Source organism: Phyllobates terribilis, unplaced genomic scaffold, assembly GCF_046119375.1.
Source record: "Phyllobates terribilis strain yellow unplaced genomic scaffold, ASM4611937v1 Scaffold_1__5_contigs__length_1240528914, whole genome shotgun sequence".
NCBI lineage: Eukaryota > Metazoa > Chordata > Amphibia > Anura > Dendrobatidae > Phyllobates > Phyllobates terribilis.
In genome coordinates, this window is record NW_027362761.1 from 764728479 (window position 1) to 764744942 (window position 16464).

The 16464-nt window shown below is 43.9% G+C and overlaps 1 protein-coding gene across 6 annotated transcripts in view; it reads left to right on the top strand.

The window, feature by feature from the left end:
- The window catches only part of WRN (WRN RecQ like helicase), a 202690-nt gene that overhangs the window by 89137 nt on the left and 97089 nt on the right, over window positions 1–16464 (top strand). For all 6 annotated transcript variants that reach the window (XM_073636942.1, XM_073636941.1, XM_073636943.1 and 3 more), the window contains 4 exons: window positions 2733–2801; window positions 4436–4574; window positions 4958–5033; window positions 15614–15681. In XM_073636942.1, the coding sequence (XP_073493043.1) occupies window positions 2733–2801; window positions 4436–4574; window positions 4958–5033; window positions 15614–15681 (352 nt within the window). The remainder of the gene's footprint in view (window positions 1–2732; window positions 2802–4435; window positions 4575–4957; window positions 5034–15613; window positions 15682–16464) is intronic.

Below are 16464 nucleotides of genomic sequence, written 5' to 3' on the forward strand. Positions count from 1 at the left end.
CCAGCGCATTGTTTCCATCCATTTTTTGGTGCTTCTTGAAGCATGTTTGGGCTCATTATCCTGCTGGAGACCCATGACCTATAGCGCAAACCCAGCTTTCTGACATTGGGCACTACATTGCGACCCAAAATCCTTTGTTCTTCAAATTTAATGATCTCTTGCACACAGTCAAGGCACTAAGTCCCAGAGGCAGCAAAACAACCCCAAAACATCTTTGAACCTCCACCATATTTGACTATAGATACTGTGTTCTTTTCTTTGTAGGCCTCATTCCATTTTCGGTAAACAGGAGAATAATGTGCTTTATCAAAATGTTCTATCCTTGTCTCATCTGTCCACAAGACACTTTCCCAGAAGGACTTTGGCTTACTCACATACATTTTAGCAAACTGCACTCCAGCTTTCTTATGTCTCTGTATCAGCAGTGGGGTCCTCCTGGGTCTCCTGCCATCCTGTCATTTCATTCAAATCTTGATTGATAGTTCACAATGACACTGATGCACCCTGAGCCTGCAGGACAGCTTGAATTTCTTTGGAACTTGATTGGGGCTGCTTATCCACCATCCGGACTATCCTGCATTGCAACCTCTCATTAATTTTTCTCTGCCGTCCACGTCCAGGGAGATTAGCTAATTGTAAGCTTCTTGATTATGTTGGCGCACGGTGGACAAAGGAATATCATGATCTGTGGAGATGGACTTGCAAGCTTGAGATTGTTGATATTTTTCATCAATTTTGATTCTCAAGTCCTCAGACAGTTCTCTTCTCCTCTTTATGTTCTCAATGCTTAGTGTGGCATACACAGACACACAATGCAAAGACTGAGTCAACTTCTCCCCTGTTTATCTGGTTTCAGGTGTGATTTTCATATTACCCACACCTGTTACTTGCCACAGGTGAGTTTGAATGAGCATCACATGCTTGAAACAAAAGTTGTTTACCCATAATTTTGGAAATGTGCCGATAATTTTGTCCGGCCCATTTTTGGTGTTTTTTTTTTTTGTGTGAAATTATTTGCCTGTTTTTTTCTCTGTTTTGTTTTTGTGTAGTTCCAATACACACAAAAGAAATGTGTGTAACAAAACATGTTTAATTGCAACAATTTTCTGGAATAAAAATTTAATTTTCTGCAACAATTTCAAGAGTGCCAACATTTTCGGCTACGACTGTAAGTATTACTTCATGTTGCACATGCTGAATGCCACCACCAGAGCTTCCTTGGAATGACTTATCCCAGCCTGTGGGAAAGTCATTTAAGCCAAGAGTGGCGTGGAAGTCCATGTCTCTTCACCCAAACCGACTGCGATTACACAAGAGATAAGTTTACGCCTCTGTTTCCATTGTCGGGGAGAATAACCACAAACACAACTTTGATAGGTGGAAGGGCATCCGAAGTGGAGAGAGGCTTTATCCATGTTAGTATTAGGTTATGTTTATGGCCACCGCATCTCACCAAATACAGTTAGTTCTGCTGATAAATAACCCGCACCCCTGACTAGCTCTAGAACAAGCTTTCTTTTGTTTTGTTTTCCAAAATTAAACTGCAAAATGCAAGTGTATGCCTAATTGTGCACTTACGCTCATGTCAGCAGTTTTGATTCCCATGATAGAACCATGGAAGATTGATGTCGGAAACCAACCACATGTTCCATGTTCTCAGCGTGTAGATCGTTTATTTTTTCTATTTATTTTAGCATAAATGTATGTTTATCCCAGTCTCGTTTGTACTCGGTGTGTGTGCACAAGTCGTGAAAAAACGCAGCATTTTCCTGTCCCAGCAAAGTGAATGAGATTTCTGGAATCTCATGCACACGCTGCTTATTTTTTCCTTGCAGATTTGAAGCCATTTCATATTTGCAGTATGTCAATTCTTTCAGCGTTTTTGTAGTGTTTTTCACCCATTCTAATGGGGGATAAAAAGCAAAAAAAAAAAAACCTTTTCCTGTCGAGACAAGTATTTATTGTAGACATTTCTGCATCCAAAACGTAATATGTGCTCATTTCCTTAATGTAGGTTTTCCATCCACATCTACTGGGGGAGTATTCCAAGCATCTGCTACTTTTTTTTTCTTAAGTTAATATTTTATGACATTATTTCTGATCTTTCCCTCAACTAATTTCAGTGCAAATTTCTTAAAAAAAAAAAAAGACTAAGGGCCATTTAAGACGTCCGTGATAATCGGTCCGATGTCGGACCCCAATGCACGGGCTGGCCGCACATCCCATGAACAGTGCGTCACAGCTTCATAGAAATATATGAAGTTAGCACGCTCAAGTCAGAATATGTGCTCTAGTTGTGGCTCAAAATATTGTTGTATATTTCTATGTAAACTTTCAGGTGATGTAAAAAAGATTGTCTAACATTACTCTATTGACGTACATTAGCACAATTTGACGCTTGGTCAATCACCAAGGTTGATATGGGAGCGGAATCCTATCCCCTTGTTATCAAGACGGGAGGTTTTCTTGGATAGCCCTCCAGTCTATGTGGCCATTCATAAAGAATCGCGGCACATGTCAAATTGCGACTCAAGGGTCGTTCAAAATCAGCAATGCAAGCCGGACTGTGTAAAAAAAAATCAGAGAGAAGGTGGAGAAAAACTAATGACACACAGACCACACTCTGCTCAAAATAATTGGTCCGTTTTTAACGTACGTGAAAAAATTGGACGTCTGGATGATGAATGAGGCCTTATTCTTTTTTTTTTTTTTGTTTTGTTTGTTTATCGCAGGAGGAGGAGGAACCTGAACCGTCTTTTGTGTTTGATAGTGATGAAGAATTTGAAACTGAGATGCTCAAGGTAAGAGATTTTATGTGCACTCCTGTCAGTGAACCGGTTACATTTTCATATGTACTGTTTATAGACATGTACTAATACAGGACTGTCAAACTTGTGGCATATCATATTGCTGCATTTATTTTTTCAGTAATGCCCCCTTTTATTAAAAATAAGGTTTGGAGACAGATTCTCATGCAGATCAATGTCTGGCCCATAGTTCTTAACTCATTTAGATATAAATAAAACATGGATTTCTCTTGAATAAGACATTGGATTACAGATATCAAGGTATCAGGCAGCACGGTGGCTCAGTGGTTAGCACTGCAGCGCTGTGGTTCTGGGTTCAAATCCCACCAAGGACAACATCTGCAAGGAGTTTTTGTTCTCCCCGTGTTTATGTGGGTTTTCTCCGAGTTCTCGAGTTCCTCCCACACTCCAAAGACATACTGATAGGGGATTTAGATTGTGAGCCCCAATAGGGACAGTGATGATAATGTCTGTAAATTGTCTGAATTGTGAAGCGCTGCGGAATATGTTGGCGCTATATAAATAAAAAGATTATTATCATTTTATTCAGCTTCCTATTTCCTTCATGCCCGTATAGATGGCCTAGGAGGGATCATCCTACTGACAGATTTCCTTTAGTTAGCATGAAAATAAGCAAGTTTGCTATTAACTTGCTTTTTCTATGTACTGTCACTCTCCTGCAATGAGAGCTTTTATCTTTCATAGTGTACAGCTGGTTTCCACAAAGCTCGACCCCTAGTGAGTGTTGTGGCAGTGTGCGTAATAGTTACGTTCCATGAGATTAATTAACTAATATACCAACAACTTCTCTCCAGTCTATTCAGTTCTGCACACCAGTAAGCTGATTACTTCCCCTTCCCTTTCAACTCCTGACAAACCGCAGTTACATATCTTGCAAAATCACCAACCCCCAGCATTGGTTGGTCCCATAGCAGTTCTCCTAATCACGGCTCTCAGCTCTTGCTGTCCTGAGCTGGTGTGCTTGTCTGTAAAATACAGTGATAAGTGTAGACTTCGAAACAAACCACCGATAGCTGGTTGTGTTGCAACAGAACTTGTCCTGAGCTTTATAGATCCAATACTACATTTCTGCTGCGCACCAGAACTGCTACTCAAGGTGAAGTTTCTGTCCTGCCAGAGACTGGGAAGTATGGAGACTGCATAGCTCTGAGCTGCTCAAAAAAAACAACTTGAGAATACCCCTTTAAGCGAGCTCCATATTACGGAAAACAGGATTAAAATGACAGCTAACACCTCTATACACAGGATCCATCCGTTACAATAAATAATGTCACACCTGATCCTGCTACCCCTTCTTTCCCAATTACATTTGCACATTCTCATTAGATGCTTCAATACATATGATTGGATCAGAATCTGTTCATTGTGGCTAATATGCATGTGTTGTTTGCAGAGTTTTATATTTAATACTGATTGTGATATGAAAAAAACACATTTATCACACACACCTAATTTAAACAGTATTTTTTTCCTATTCTAGGAATTGTGCACTGAGATAATCTTTCATCACAATCTGCTGGTCGTCACAGTTGACTGTGGTTAGATCAAACTTCTATGAAATATGTAAGTTAATAAGGTATAATAAATTGTTGCTATTCTTTTGCTAGTCTGTAGAAGTCGTGGATAAAAGCCCTGACTCATTCTTCAGAAGCTCTCCACAAATACTTGAACCAAAAGGTGAAGTTGACAACGCTGTGGATGAGGAAGAAGATGAAGGCATAGAAGAGGAGGAAGAAGAAGATTGGGGTATGACTTATAATTTTGCATTAGATTATCTGCTCATATTTAAACCTCTTCTACCTCGAGGAGCCTTAACATTTTTTATTTTCTGTCAAAATGGGATTTTGTAATTTTTGGGGTGAACTGTAGATTATACTGATGCCTTTTTGGGGCTCATATGACTTTTTGATTGTTGTTTTCTCTACTTTTGTGGGGAGGCAAGTTTTTGATATGGATAGTTCACTATGTGGGATAATTAATGAATAAATCAATTCACAACTATGTCAAATACGTTTATTTTTTAGAGATTTTTCATTTTTGAAATGGGAGAAGTCTAGACCCTTTTTTATGTTGGAATCATATGAGAAATCTGCAAATAATAATATTTTTTTCTTCTTCCTTGTGAAAAGATCCAGCTCTTCCTGAACCAAATGTGCATCAAATATCTTGCTTGAAAACCTATTTTGGCCATTCAAGTTTTAAGCCGTAAGTATTATTTGGGAGTGAATTAAAAAGGTAAAAAAAATATGAACTCAAAATTCAAAAGTAGAGGAAGGAGGGCTGTCAGGGAGTCTGTGATGATGGTGTCTGCGACTGTGCAGGCAGACATTTCAATGCAGTTATTAATTTCAATACCATTACTGCCAACTTCTCTCCCCCTCCCCCATTAAGGTTTTTCTTCTGCACCACTTACAAATCTCTGTGCTTTCTTGGGGCAACTCTACACACCATTGTCTATGTTATGCTAAGTGCCCACGATGCAGAAATGCTGCAGATTTTTTCTGCATCTTCCAGGCACGAAAAACGCTTGCGGATTTTACATGCATTTTTCCTGCCAGGTAGAAGCGTTTCCGCATGCGGGTTATCAAGCGCTTTCCAAGCGATTTTTAGCATCACTTGGAAAAGTGCTTGACAACTTGGTCACACTATATAAATCCATGCAAACAGCATGGATTTATATAGTGTGACCAAGTAATAGTTAAAAAAAAGAATAAAAAATAAAGATTATACTTACCTTCCGATGGCCCCCCATCTTTTCTCCGCTGCGTCCGGTCTCTTGTACGGCTCGCGGTTGTCTAAAAGGACCTTCCATGACGTCATTTAATCATGTGACAGGTCACGCCGACGTCAGTGGTCTGGGCCATCAGAAGGTAAGTATAATCTTAATTTTTTTCTTTTAAATTCTTTTTTTTTTACAGGTACCATGGTCCCTGAGTCTGGAGGAGAGTCTCATCTTCTCCAGACTCGGGTACCATCTGCACATTGAATCGCTTAATATCCGCATGTGCACATGTAGTCATACGGATATTAAGGGTTTCAATGCTAGTCAATGGCGGCAATTACGCTGCGTGTCCGCAAAATTAATGGACATGCTGCGTATTTTTCCGCAATGATAATCCGCAGCGGAAATTTCCGCAGCATGTGCACAGCACATGCGGATTATCATTGGGGACCATGGGGCACGTATTACCAAGCGTTTTTTAAGCATTTTCGCTGCAGAAATTCAGCGGCAAAAACGCTTGAAAAATGCATAGTGGGCACGCAGCCTAAATCTACAGCAAAGAAAATTTAAGTCTTCCAAAATTTGTCAAAAACATCCCACAGGCAAAAATCAAAGTTTTGGCCACAATAAGCCTTTGTGAAGCCAATAAATAAATAAAAAATGTTTGTTTGTTTGTTTTTTGACCATTTTTTTCACAATCTGTGTTAAAAATAGAAATCTTGCAATTTTTACTTTCGCCACTGGAGCTTTTTTGGACTTTAATTTCCCTTTTTTCCAGGAAACAACACATGGATATAGCCACAATGGACCTATCCACACTCTATTTTTTGTATTGAAGTGTCTATTGAGCCAGTGCAATGTGAAGGGAGGGGGAACAAGGTCAGATGTGACATCACTTTTTACAAATGGTCATTGTAATCCTGCCTCTGATGATAAGGAGCCTACTGTAAACTCTCCCTGAAAGGGCAGGAAGTATGATTCTAAAAAAGCCCCATTGGCCGCGGTGAAAATTGCTGGATTACTAATTTTTTTTTTTTTTTAATATGGAGATGATGATACACAAGCAAAATTGGCAACATTTTTAAAAAACAATTTAAACAAAAAAATAATTTAAACAATAGGTTCTTTTCTGATGACACATTCCCATCATCAAAAATGAAGCACATATGCCATGGTGCCTTCACCTCTCACAGAGGTTCAGTAGTCATGGCTCTCCTGTTTGAGATATCTTTTGTCTATGGTTTCTGCTATCAGGGTTCCTGACAGAGGTCTATTTATGTTGCAAATTTTCTCCACAGCATTTTTGTGATGTCTCACCCACAATACTGGTACTGTCATACAATATGTGGACATACCCTAAATATTCTATTATCCAACTCCTATGGGCCAGGAAAGCAGTGGGGTAAAAAAAAAATGGCAAGGATCTTTTATATTCAGCTTAACTCAGAGCCTAACTGCTTGATTGCACCAGGTATGTTTTACTCTAAAACGCTGCGGCGTTTCAGTGTAAACCATAGTTTAAAAAGCCATGTGTATGCACTTGGCAAGAGACCTGTCAATCAACTGGAGTCAGGACGGGGCAGCATCTGACTAGTCAGGTTTCTCCTTATGGATCCCGACTGGCTTTTCACACTATTTTCACATAAATGGCAAAGTGAAAGGCGATGCGGGCAGCATGAATCTAGAGACCGGTTCCCCTTAAAAGTTGTAGGTAAATTGCACAAGATTAATGCATTTATGCCTGCCCTGTATATGCAAACCCTCTGCTGTCACCCCACAATAGTTAATGTTGGAGAGAAAAGGTTGCTGTTATATATGACTCCACAAAGCGACACTTTTCTTATTCATTCTTTGTGCTTCTCGCACGTTACGACATGGAGTAGTTTGATGCTACAGGGTGCTTCGTCCAGATGTTAAAAAAAACAAACCGTGGAGCAGGACTAAACCAATTTTCTGAGGATATATAACAGAGCCTTCTGCCCAACCATGTGTCCTATGGACGCTGTGTAAAAACAGTGGTTTGAAGGCACCAGGGGGCAGTTTTTCTTAGGGCACCATTTAGCCTGAGGCCTTCTCTGTTCAAGAAATACAGGGACTGTAAGCGTTCCTTTATTCTGTTATTGATTTTGGCATGGCATGTCAATGGGGAATTTATATTCCCTGTGGATGATATGCATTCAAATTTTGTAAAGCGGTGGATATTCATATATGCCAGAATTTCTCATAATTATGTACCCTAAATAAGAGCAGTACTTTCACTTTTTGGTTTCAGAAAAGTTGAGTGTATTGTTCCTTTTCAAAGGAATAAGGCTTATTATTGTCAAAGGTGATCAACATCTATTAAAGTTATTAAAGGGAATCTGTCATCCGGTTTTAGCTATGTAACCTGAGAGGAGCATGATGTAGGGGCTAAGAGCCTGATTCCAGCTATGTATCACTTTTTAGGCTGTGTTTTGTCATTTAAATAAAATCAAGACTAGGTGACTCCTGCCTCCTAGTCAACTGCTCTATGTAACCACACACAGAAAGCTGCTGATCAGTGGAGTGGGCGGGATTGTACAGAGCTCAGTATTCTGAGCACTGCTAGATGTGCAGCAAATAAAACTGTTATTGTATCAAAATGAAATTATACAGACCAGTAAGTGACAAATCACTGGAATCAGTCGCAGCCTCTACATTATGCTGCTTTCAAATTACATAGCAAAAACCTGGTGACAGATTCCCTTCAAATAGAAAATAATTGAATGCTTTGAAAGGTATTCCCTTCTCCAAGATCCTATCCCAATATGTAATAGGTGTATTAATAATAATGTCAGCAAATGCCTTGAATTACAAATTTAGTGCAATTCTTCTGATTAGCTATGTCGCTTACCATATGTGCAGGGCATTGTTATAGCTTAGGTATCCATGATTACGACTACTAACAGTTAACAAACTAATTCTAACTATATGAGCGCTCTTAACCATGGATAGCTAAGCTACTGCAATGCCCTGCACATGGGGTAAGCAACGTAGAGAATTATGACAGTCAAGAGAGGGTCTCTATAGCTTTTTTTCCCCAGTCTTTGGTAAAGCGGGTGCAGCACCCCTGGCAGGGTAGGGTATACCTATCACTATAGGTTACCCTCTCCAAGATATATTTTTTGTAGCTTACCTATTGTTGTATATATGTTGAGGTGGGTTTTTTTCTCTGTACATCTGGAGCTATATAGACCCTTTCTCCCCTTTACATGTACACACCACTGATGACATCTCATTACTGAGATAGAAACGCGTCGGGAGGGAATTGTCTTTTTTTTGGATAATATAATCAGAACTACACTGGGGTACGCCCCTTGTCAGGGTGGGAGTATTTGCATGACAGCGTAGACTAATATGATATCTGATCATCGTTGCTATCTGTGGACTCCTACATCTTCCCATCTGAAATAGGTGAGATCTAAACTTTATTATCCACTATGGCACCTTCCATATAAATTGTCACAGAAATATATGGCACCTATCAATATAGGTTATTTGCCTACCGACAAAATTTAGATACGTATTACCGTATTTTTTGGACCATAAGACGCACTTTTTTCCTCCAAAATTTTGGAGGAAAAATGGGGGGTGCGTCTTATGGTCCGAATGTTGGGGGGAGGTGTATATTTATGTGTGGTGTGGGGGGAGCGGTATCGGTGGAGGAGCGGGGCACAGGAGGCAGCAGCCGCCTGCTGCAGCCTACACTGTCCCCGCTGCTAAAGAAAATGAATATTCACTGCTCCCCACGCCCATGGGGCGTGGGGAGCACTGAATATTCATGCTCCTTAATAGCGGTATACAGTGTAGCCGCGCTGCGGCTGCCGGCTATCTCCTGTGCCCGCTGTTAAAGGGCATGAATATTCAACCTCTCTCCACGCCCATGGGCGTGAGGAGGGGGTGAATATTCATGCCCTTTAATGAGCGGGCACAGGAGATAGCCAGCAGCTGCAGCCGCAGCGCGGCTCCACTGTGTGCCGGCTATGAAGGAGAGTGAAGTCACTGCTCCCCGCGCACACAGACCCGGCGTGGGGAGCAGTGACTTCCGGCAGCTGATCTCTCCTTGTGAGCCACGCATGGCAGTGACGTCAAGCGCGGCTCACATGGTGAGATCAGTGCGGGCAGACAGGACGCAGCGCTGGAGGAGAGAAGAAAGGTGAGTATGAGTGTTTATTTTTTTTTAATGTGCAGCCTGATGGGGATTAGGGGTGCCATGCATACTAGGACAGGGATTAGGGGTGCCATGCATACCAGGACAGGGATTAGGGGTGCCATACATACCAGGACAGGGATTAGGGGTGCCATGCATACCAGGACAGGGATTAGGGGTGCCATGAATACCAGGACAGGGATTAGGGGTGCCATGCAGGGGCGGACCTACCCCAAGGGAGAGGGGGCCCCTCCAGCACGGCCGCCATCAGGGCATGACTGCCCTGACTCCAGCATGGGGCCCGGCCGGTCGGGGCCCCCTCGGAGCCCCGTTGGGGCCCTCCTCTTGTGAGTCTCCTCATGGGGCCCCCGCCGTCACATGACCGGAGATGTCCCTGCGCTCAGCATGGTTCCCCGGCCCCATGCTGAGCGCAGGGACATCTCCTGTCATGTGACGGCGCCGGCACAATACTTACCCCTCCCCGTGCCTCCGCAGCGTCTTCCGCGTCCTCTGACTGTGACGTCTCAGGTCAGAGGGCGCGGTGATATGTTTACACCGCGCGCGATCTCTCCTGAACTGTCACAGAGGGAAGACGCGGGCGACGCTGTGGAGTCCGGATCAGCATCAGGTGAGAAGTGAGGTGAGTATTTGATTTTTTTTTTTATGTATGGGGCCATGGGGCATTATATGGTGGGGGGAGAGTGGGTGTGACATCCTGCATGGGGCATTATATGGGGGGGAGGGTGGTGTGACATCCTGCATGGGGCATTATATGGGGGGGGGTGACATCCTGCAGGGGGCATTATAGGGGGGGAGAGGTGACATCCTGCAGGGGGCATTATATGGGGGCGGGGTGACATACTGCATGGGGCATTAAAAGAGGGGAAGGGGGGAAGTGACGTCTTGCATGGGGCATTATAAGGGAGGGGGTGTGACATCCTGCATGGGGCATTATAAGAGGGGGAGGGGGGAATTGACATCCTGCATGGGGCATTATATGGGGGAGGGGGGAATTGACATCCTGCATGGGGGCATTATATGGGGGGGGGTGACATACTGCATGGGGCATTATAAGAGGGGAAGGGGGGGGAAGTGACATCCTGCATGGGACATTATAAGGGAGGGGGGGTGACATCCAGCATGGGGCATTATAAGGGAGGAGGGGGTGACATTCTGCATGGGGGCATTATATGGGGGTGGGGGTGTGTGATATCCTGCATGGGGCATTATAAGAGGGGGAGGGGGAATTGACATCCTGCATGGGGCATTATATGGGGGTGGGGGGGAGTGTGACATCCTGCATGGGGCATTATAAGAAGGGAAGGGGGGAAGTGACATCCTGCATGGGGCATTATAAGGGAGGGGGGTGACATCCTGCATGGGGCATTATAAGGGAGGGGGTGTGACATCCTGCATGGGGCATTATAAGAGGGGGAATTGACATCCTGCATGGGGCATTATAAGGAGGGTGGGTGTATGACATACTTCATGGGGCATTATAAGGAGGGGGGGGTGTGTGACCTCCTGCATGGGGCATTGTAAGGGAGGGGGTGGTCTGACATACTGCATGGGTCATTGTAAAGAGGGGAAGTGACATCCTGCAAGGGGCATTATATGGGGGGAGAGGTGACATTCTGCAGGGGGCATTATATGGGGGGAGAGGTGACATCCTGCATGGGGCATTACATGGGGGGGTGACATCCTGCATGGGACATTATATGGGGGGTGACATACTGCATGGGGCATTATAAGAGGGGAAGGGGGGAAGTGACGTCCTGCATGGGGCATTATAAGGGAGGGGGTGTGACATCCTGCATGGGGCATTATAAGAGGGGGAGGGGGGAACTGACATCCTGCATGGGGCATTATATGGGGGAGGGGGGAATTGACATCCTGCATGGGGGCATTACATGGGGGTGGGGGTGTGTGTGACATCCTGCATGGGGCATTATAAGAGGGGAAGGGGGGAAGTGACATCCTGCATGGGGCATTATAAGTGAGGGGGGGTGACATCCAGCATGGGGCATTATAAGGGAGGGGGGGTGACATTCTGCATGGGGACATTATATGGGGGTGGGGGTGTGTGACATCCTGCATGGGGCATTATAAGAGGGGGAGGGGAGAATTGACATCCTGCATGGGGCATTATATGGGGGTGGGGGGGGAGTGTGACATCATGCATGGGGCATTATAAGAAGGGAAGGGGGGGAGTGACATCCTGCATGGGGCATTATAAGGGAGGGGGGGTGTGACATCCTGCATGGGGCATTATAAAGGAGGGGGTGTGACATCCTGCATGGGGCATTATAAGAGGGGGGAATTGACATCCTGCATGGGGCATTATAAGGAGGGTGGGTGTGTGACCTCCTGCATGGGGCATTGTAAGGGAGGGGGTGGTCTGACATACTGCATGGGGCATTGAAAAGGGGGGAAGTGACATCCTGCAAGGGGTATTATATGGGGGGGAGAGGTGACATCCTGCTTGGGTCATTTTATGGGGGGTAGAGGTGACATCCTGCATAGGGCATTAAAAGGGGGGTGTCATCCTGCATGGGGCATTATAAGGGGGAAACAGCCTGCATGGAGCGTTACATGGGGGCCAATATTCTGTATGGAGTGTTATATGGGGGTCAGTATTCTGTATGGAGCATTTTATGGGGGCCAGTATTCTGTATGCAGTGTTATATGGGGACCAGTATCCTGTATGGAGCATTATATGGGGACCAGTATCCTGTATGGAGCATTATAAGGGGGTCAGTATCCTGTATGGAGAATTATATGGTGCCCATAATACTGTATGGAGGACTATACTGTCCGGTCTGCACTGTGCGCTGTGAGGATTCGCCGGTTTCTGAGCTATTGTAGAATTTACAATAGATATCGCTCGTGTAATGGGGCATTATAAGGGGGGGAACAGCCTGCATGGAGCGTTATATTTGGGCCAATATTCTGTATGGAGCGTTATATGGGGGTCAGTATTCTGTATGGAGCGTTATATGGGGGACAGTATTCTGTATGGAGCGTTATATGGGGGCCAGTATTCTGTATGCAGTGTTATATGGGGACCAGTATCCTGTATGGAGCGTTATATGGGGACCAGTATCCTGTATGGAGCATTATATGGGGTCCATTATACTGTATGGAGGACTATACTGTCCGGTCTGCACTGTGTGCTGCAAGGATTCGCTGGTTTCTGAGCTATTGTAGAATTTACAATAGATATCACTCATGTAATGTAAGAAGTGAAATCCTTGGCCTTGTACTATATATATATATATTTCTCTGTGGTATCTGTGCATCATGAATCGTGGTATGTGTTAAAGGGGCCACTGAAACTCTGTCTCCCAGGGCCCACAAAAACCTGGAGCCGGCCCTGGGGGTAAGTATAACAAGTTATATTTTTTTTAAATACAATTAATTAACTAGGAGTGGGGGGAATCAGAGATGCACAGGGGGATGAGAGATGCACGGGGGGGGGGCCTTCATGCCCCCTATGAAGGGCGGGGGGGGGGGCAAAAAAATTCTTGCACAGGTACCCACTACAGTCTGTGTCCGCCCCTGGTGCCATGCATACCAGGACAGGGATTAGGGGTGCCAAGCATACCAGGACAGGGATTAGGGGTGCCAAGCATACCAGGACAGGGATGTGGGGTGCCATGCATGCCAGGACAGGGATGAGGGGTGCCATGCATGCCAGGACAGGGATGAGGGTGCCATGCATGCCAGGACAGGGATGAGGGGTGCCATTCATATCAGGATAGGGATGATGGGTGCCATGCATACCAGGATAGGGATTAGGAGTGCCTGCATACCAGTACAGGGATGAAGGGTGCCATGCATACCAGGCCAGGGATGAGGGGTGCCATGCATACCAGGACAGGGATTAGGGGTGCCATGCATATCAGGATAGGTATGAGGGGGGTGCCATGCATACCAGGATAAGGATGAGGGGTGCCATGCATACCAGGACAGGGATGAGGGGTGCCATGCATACCAGGACAGTGATGAGGGGTGCCATGCATACCAGGACAGGGATGAGGGGTGCCATGCATATCAGGATAGGTATGAGGGGTGCCATGCATACCCGGATAAGGATGAGGGGTGCCATGCATACCCGGATAAGGATGAGGGGTGCCATGCATACCCGGATAAGGATGAGGGGTGCCATGCATACCAGGATAAGGATGAGGGGTGCCATGCATACCAGGACAGGGATGATGGGTGCCATGCATATCAGGATAGGTATGAGGGGTGCCATGCATACCAGGATAAGGATGAGGGGTGCCATGCATACCAGGATGGAGGGATGCCAGGCATACCAGGATGGGGATGGGGACCACATATAAAAGGAAGGGGGGCGGCATATATACCAGGATGGGGGATATTGTCAGAATTGGGGGACATTACCCTATACCAGTGTCAGCAGAAGACCCCCTCCCTCTTAAAAGTGCATCATGACCACATTTTTTGCTTAAATTTTTATTTTTTTTATTTTCCTCCTCTAAAACCTAGGTGCGTCTTATGGTCCGGTGCGTCTTATAGTCCAAAAAATATGGTATTTTGTTTTTGTATGTGTTTTCTCCTGGGTATATCCCTATTTTTTAGGAAAAATATTAATGAAAAGTTAAGTTTTAAGAGTGTCTCTCCATGCTGCTTTAACATCCTTTTCACAAAGAATTACTTGATGTCACAGGATTCCGGAGTAGTCTCCAGTGTATGGAAATGGCTTCTCCGTACAGGGACATAGTGCTAAAAATAATGCTCCAAAAACATGCCCTTCGATACAGAATTCAAACGGCAGCTCATCCTAGTCACTTGTCAGGATGGGCTGTAGTCTAAATAAGCACAAATTTCAAGACCCGTGTCTCAACGGACAGAGGAGCTATATTGCAAGCACACATTCTTGTGAGCTGCAGTAGGGCTGTGACAGGAGAAGAAATTAATCTTTTCCTCAACTGACAGTGCACAGAGGATTGAGGCTGGAGAAAAAAAATCTTTTGTGCTCAGTCCACCAAGGAGAAGATTTATTTCTTCTCCTGTCCCAGCCCTTCTCTGGCAGCTCACAAGTATTTGTGCTTACAATACAGCTCTACTGACAGTTAAGACACTAGTCTCTTGAGCAGTTTCTTCAGACTGCAACCTATTTTAACGTGACTTTGGTGGGCTGCACTTTGAATTACATGACCTGGCCTTTTTATCACACTCTTGAAGAACCCCTTCAATACGTTTTTTAGGTCCCCGTCTTAGTACAAGGTCTGACTGTCAGTGTGACAGCCCGATCCTAACCATGGTAGGAACATGCAGCGACATCAAAGGCAACTACAGTGGGTACGGAAAGTATTCAAACCCCTTTGAATTTTTCACTCTTTGTTTCATTGCAGCCATTTGATAAATTCTAAAAAGTTCATTTTTTTCTCATTAAAGTACACTCTGCACCCCATCTTGACTGAAAAAAACAGAAATGTAGAAATTTTTGCAAATTTATTAAAAAAGAAAAATTGAAATATCACATGATCATAAGTATTCAGACCCTTTGCTCAGACACTCATATTTAAGTCACATGCTGTCCATTTCCTTGTGATCCTCCTTGAGATGGTTCTACTCCTTCATTGGAGTCCAGCTGTGTTTAATTAAACTGATAGGACTTGATTTGGAAAGGCGCACACCTGTCTATATAAGACCTCACAGCTCACAGTGCATGTCAGACCAAATGAGAATCATGAGCTAAAAATGAACATTTTAGAATTTACCAAATGGCTGCAATGAAACAAAGAGTGAAAAATTTAAAGGGATCTGAATACTTTCCGTACCCACTGTACTAAATTAATAGGCTTCTTTCATGAGCGTGGGAAGAATATTTCTGGTTCACTATTTTCATTTCTCCTTATTTCTCAGGGTTCAGTGGAAAGTTATCAATTCCATTTTAAAAGAAAGGCGCGACAACCTTGTTGTCATGGCAACAGGTAACCAATCTGTTTGTCTTATTCATGTCTTATCCATTGATTGTTTGTGTCTTACTAAGATTTTATATGGGGGTTGAATAGGGCTGGGTTGCAATACCTGACTTCAATCCATGGAGAAACTGGGGAAGAAAACCAAAAAGTATTTTTCTTTTGTAATTCAGCCGTTTGAAGTAGTTTTGTGATTTCTCCTTGAATTTACTAAAATCTATTACGTTGGGTTGATTTAGTAGTAGTGACATTCACTTGTAAGAGGTGCGATTTTGCATGTAGGCAGGTATTAAGTTTAAAATAGCAGGTCCGGCTGAAATCTAAAAATTATTAAAGGGACTCTGTCTCCAGGTTTTTGCTACCTTATCTGAGAGCACTGTGATGTAAGCAAAGAGGCACTGAATCCAACTATGTATCATTTAGTTTACTGGGTACAGCAGTTCTGACACAATCAGAATTCTTAGATTTAGGATAAACCTTAGCTGAGAAAGCTAACCCCTCCCACACCAGGATCTGTATGTATATTGTCTATTGACAGTGAGCTGCTTATCACGTGAGGGGGTGGAGTCAGACTAGCAAGCACGCGCTGCAATAGTGCGGGCAGTGATAATCAGCAGGATATAAAACCTTCATTATAAGTAAACAACAGCACACAGCCTGACATGTAACACATCGTTGAAATCTGTGTTTTAAGACATATCTCATGCATGTCCTCAGATTACATAGCAAAAACCTGCTAATAGATTCCCTTTAACATACATACCATTTATATTGGGAACAATTTAACATATGGAA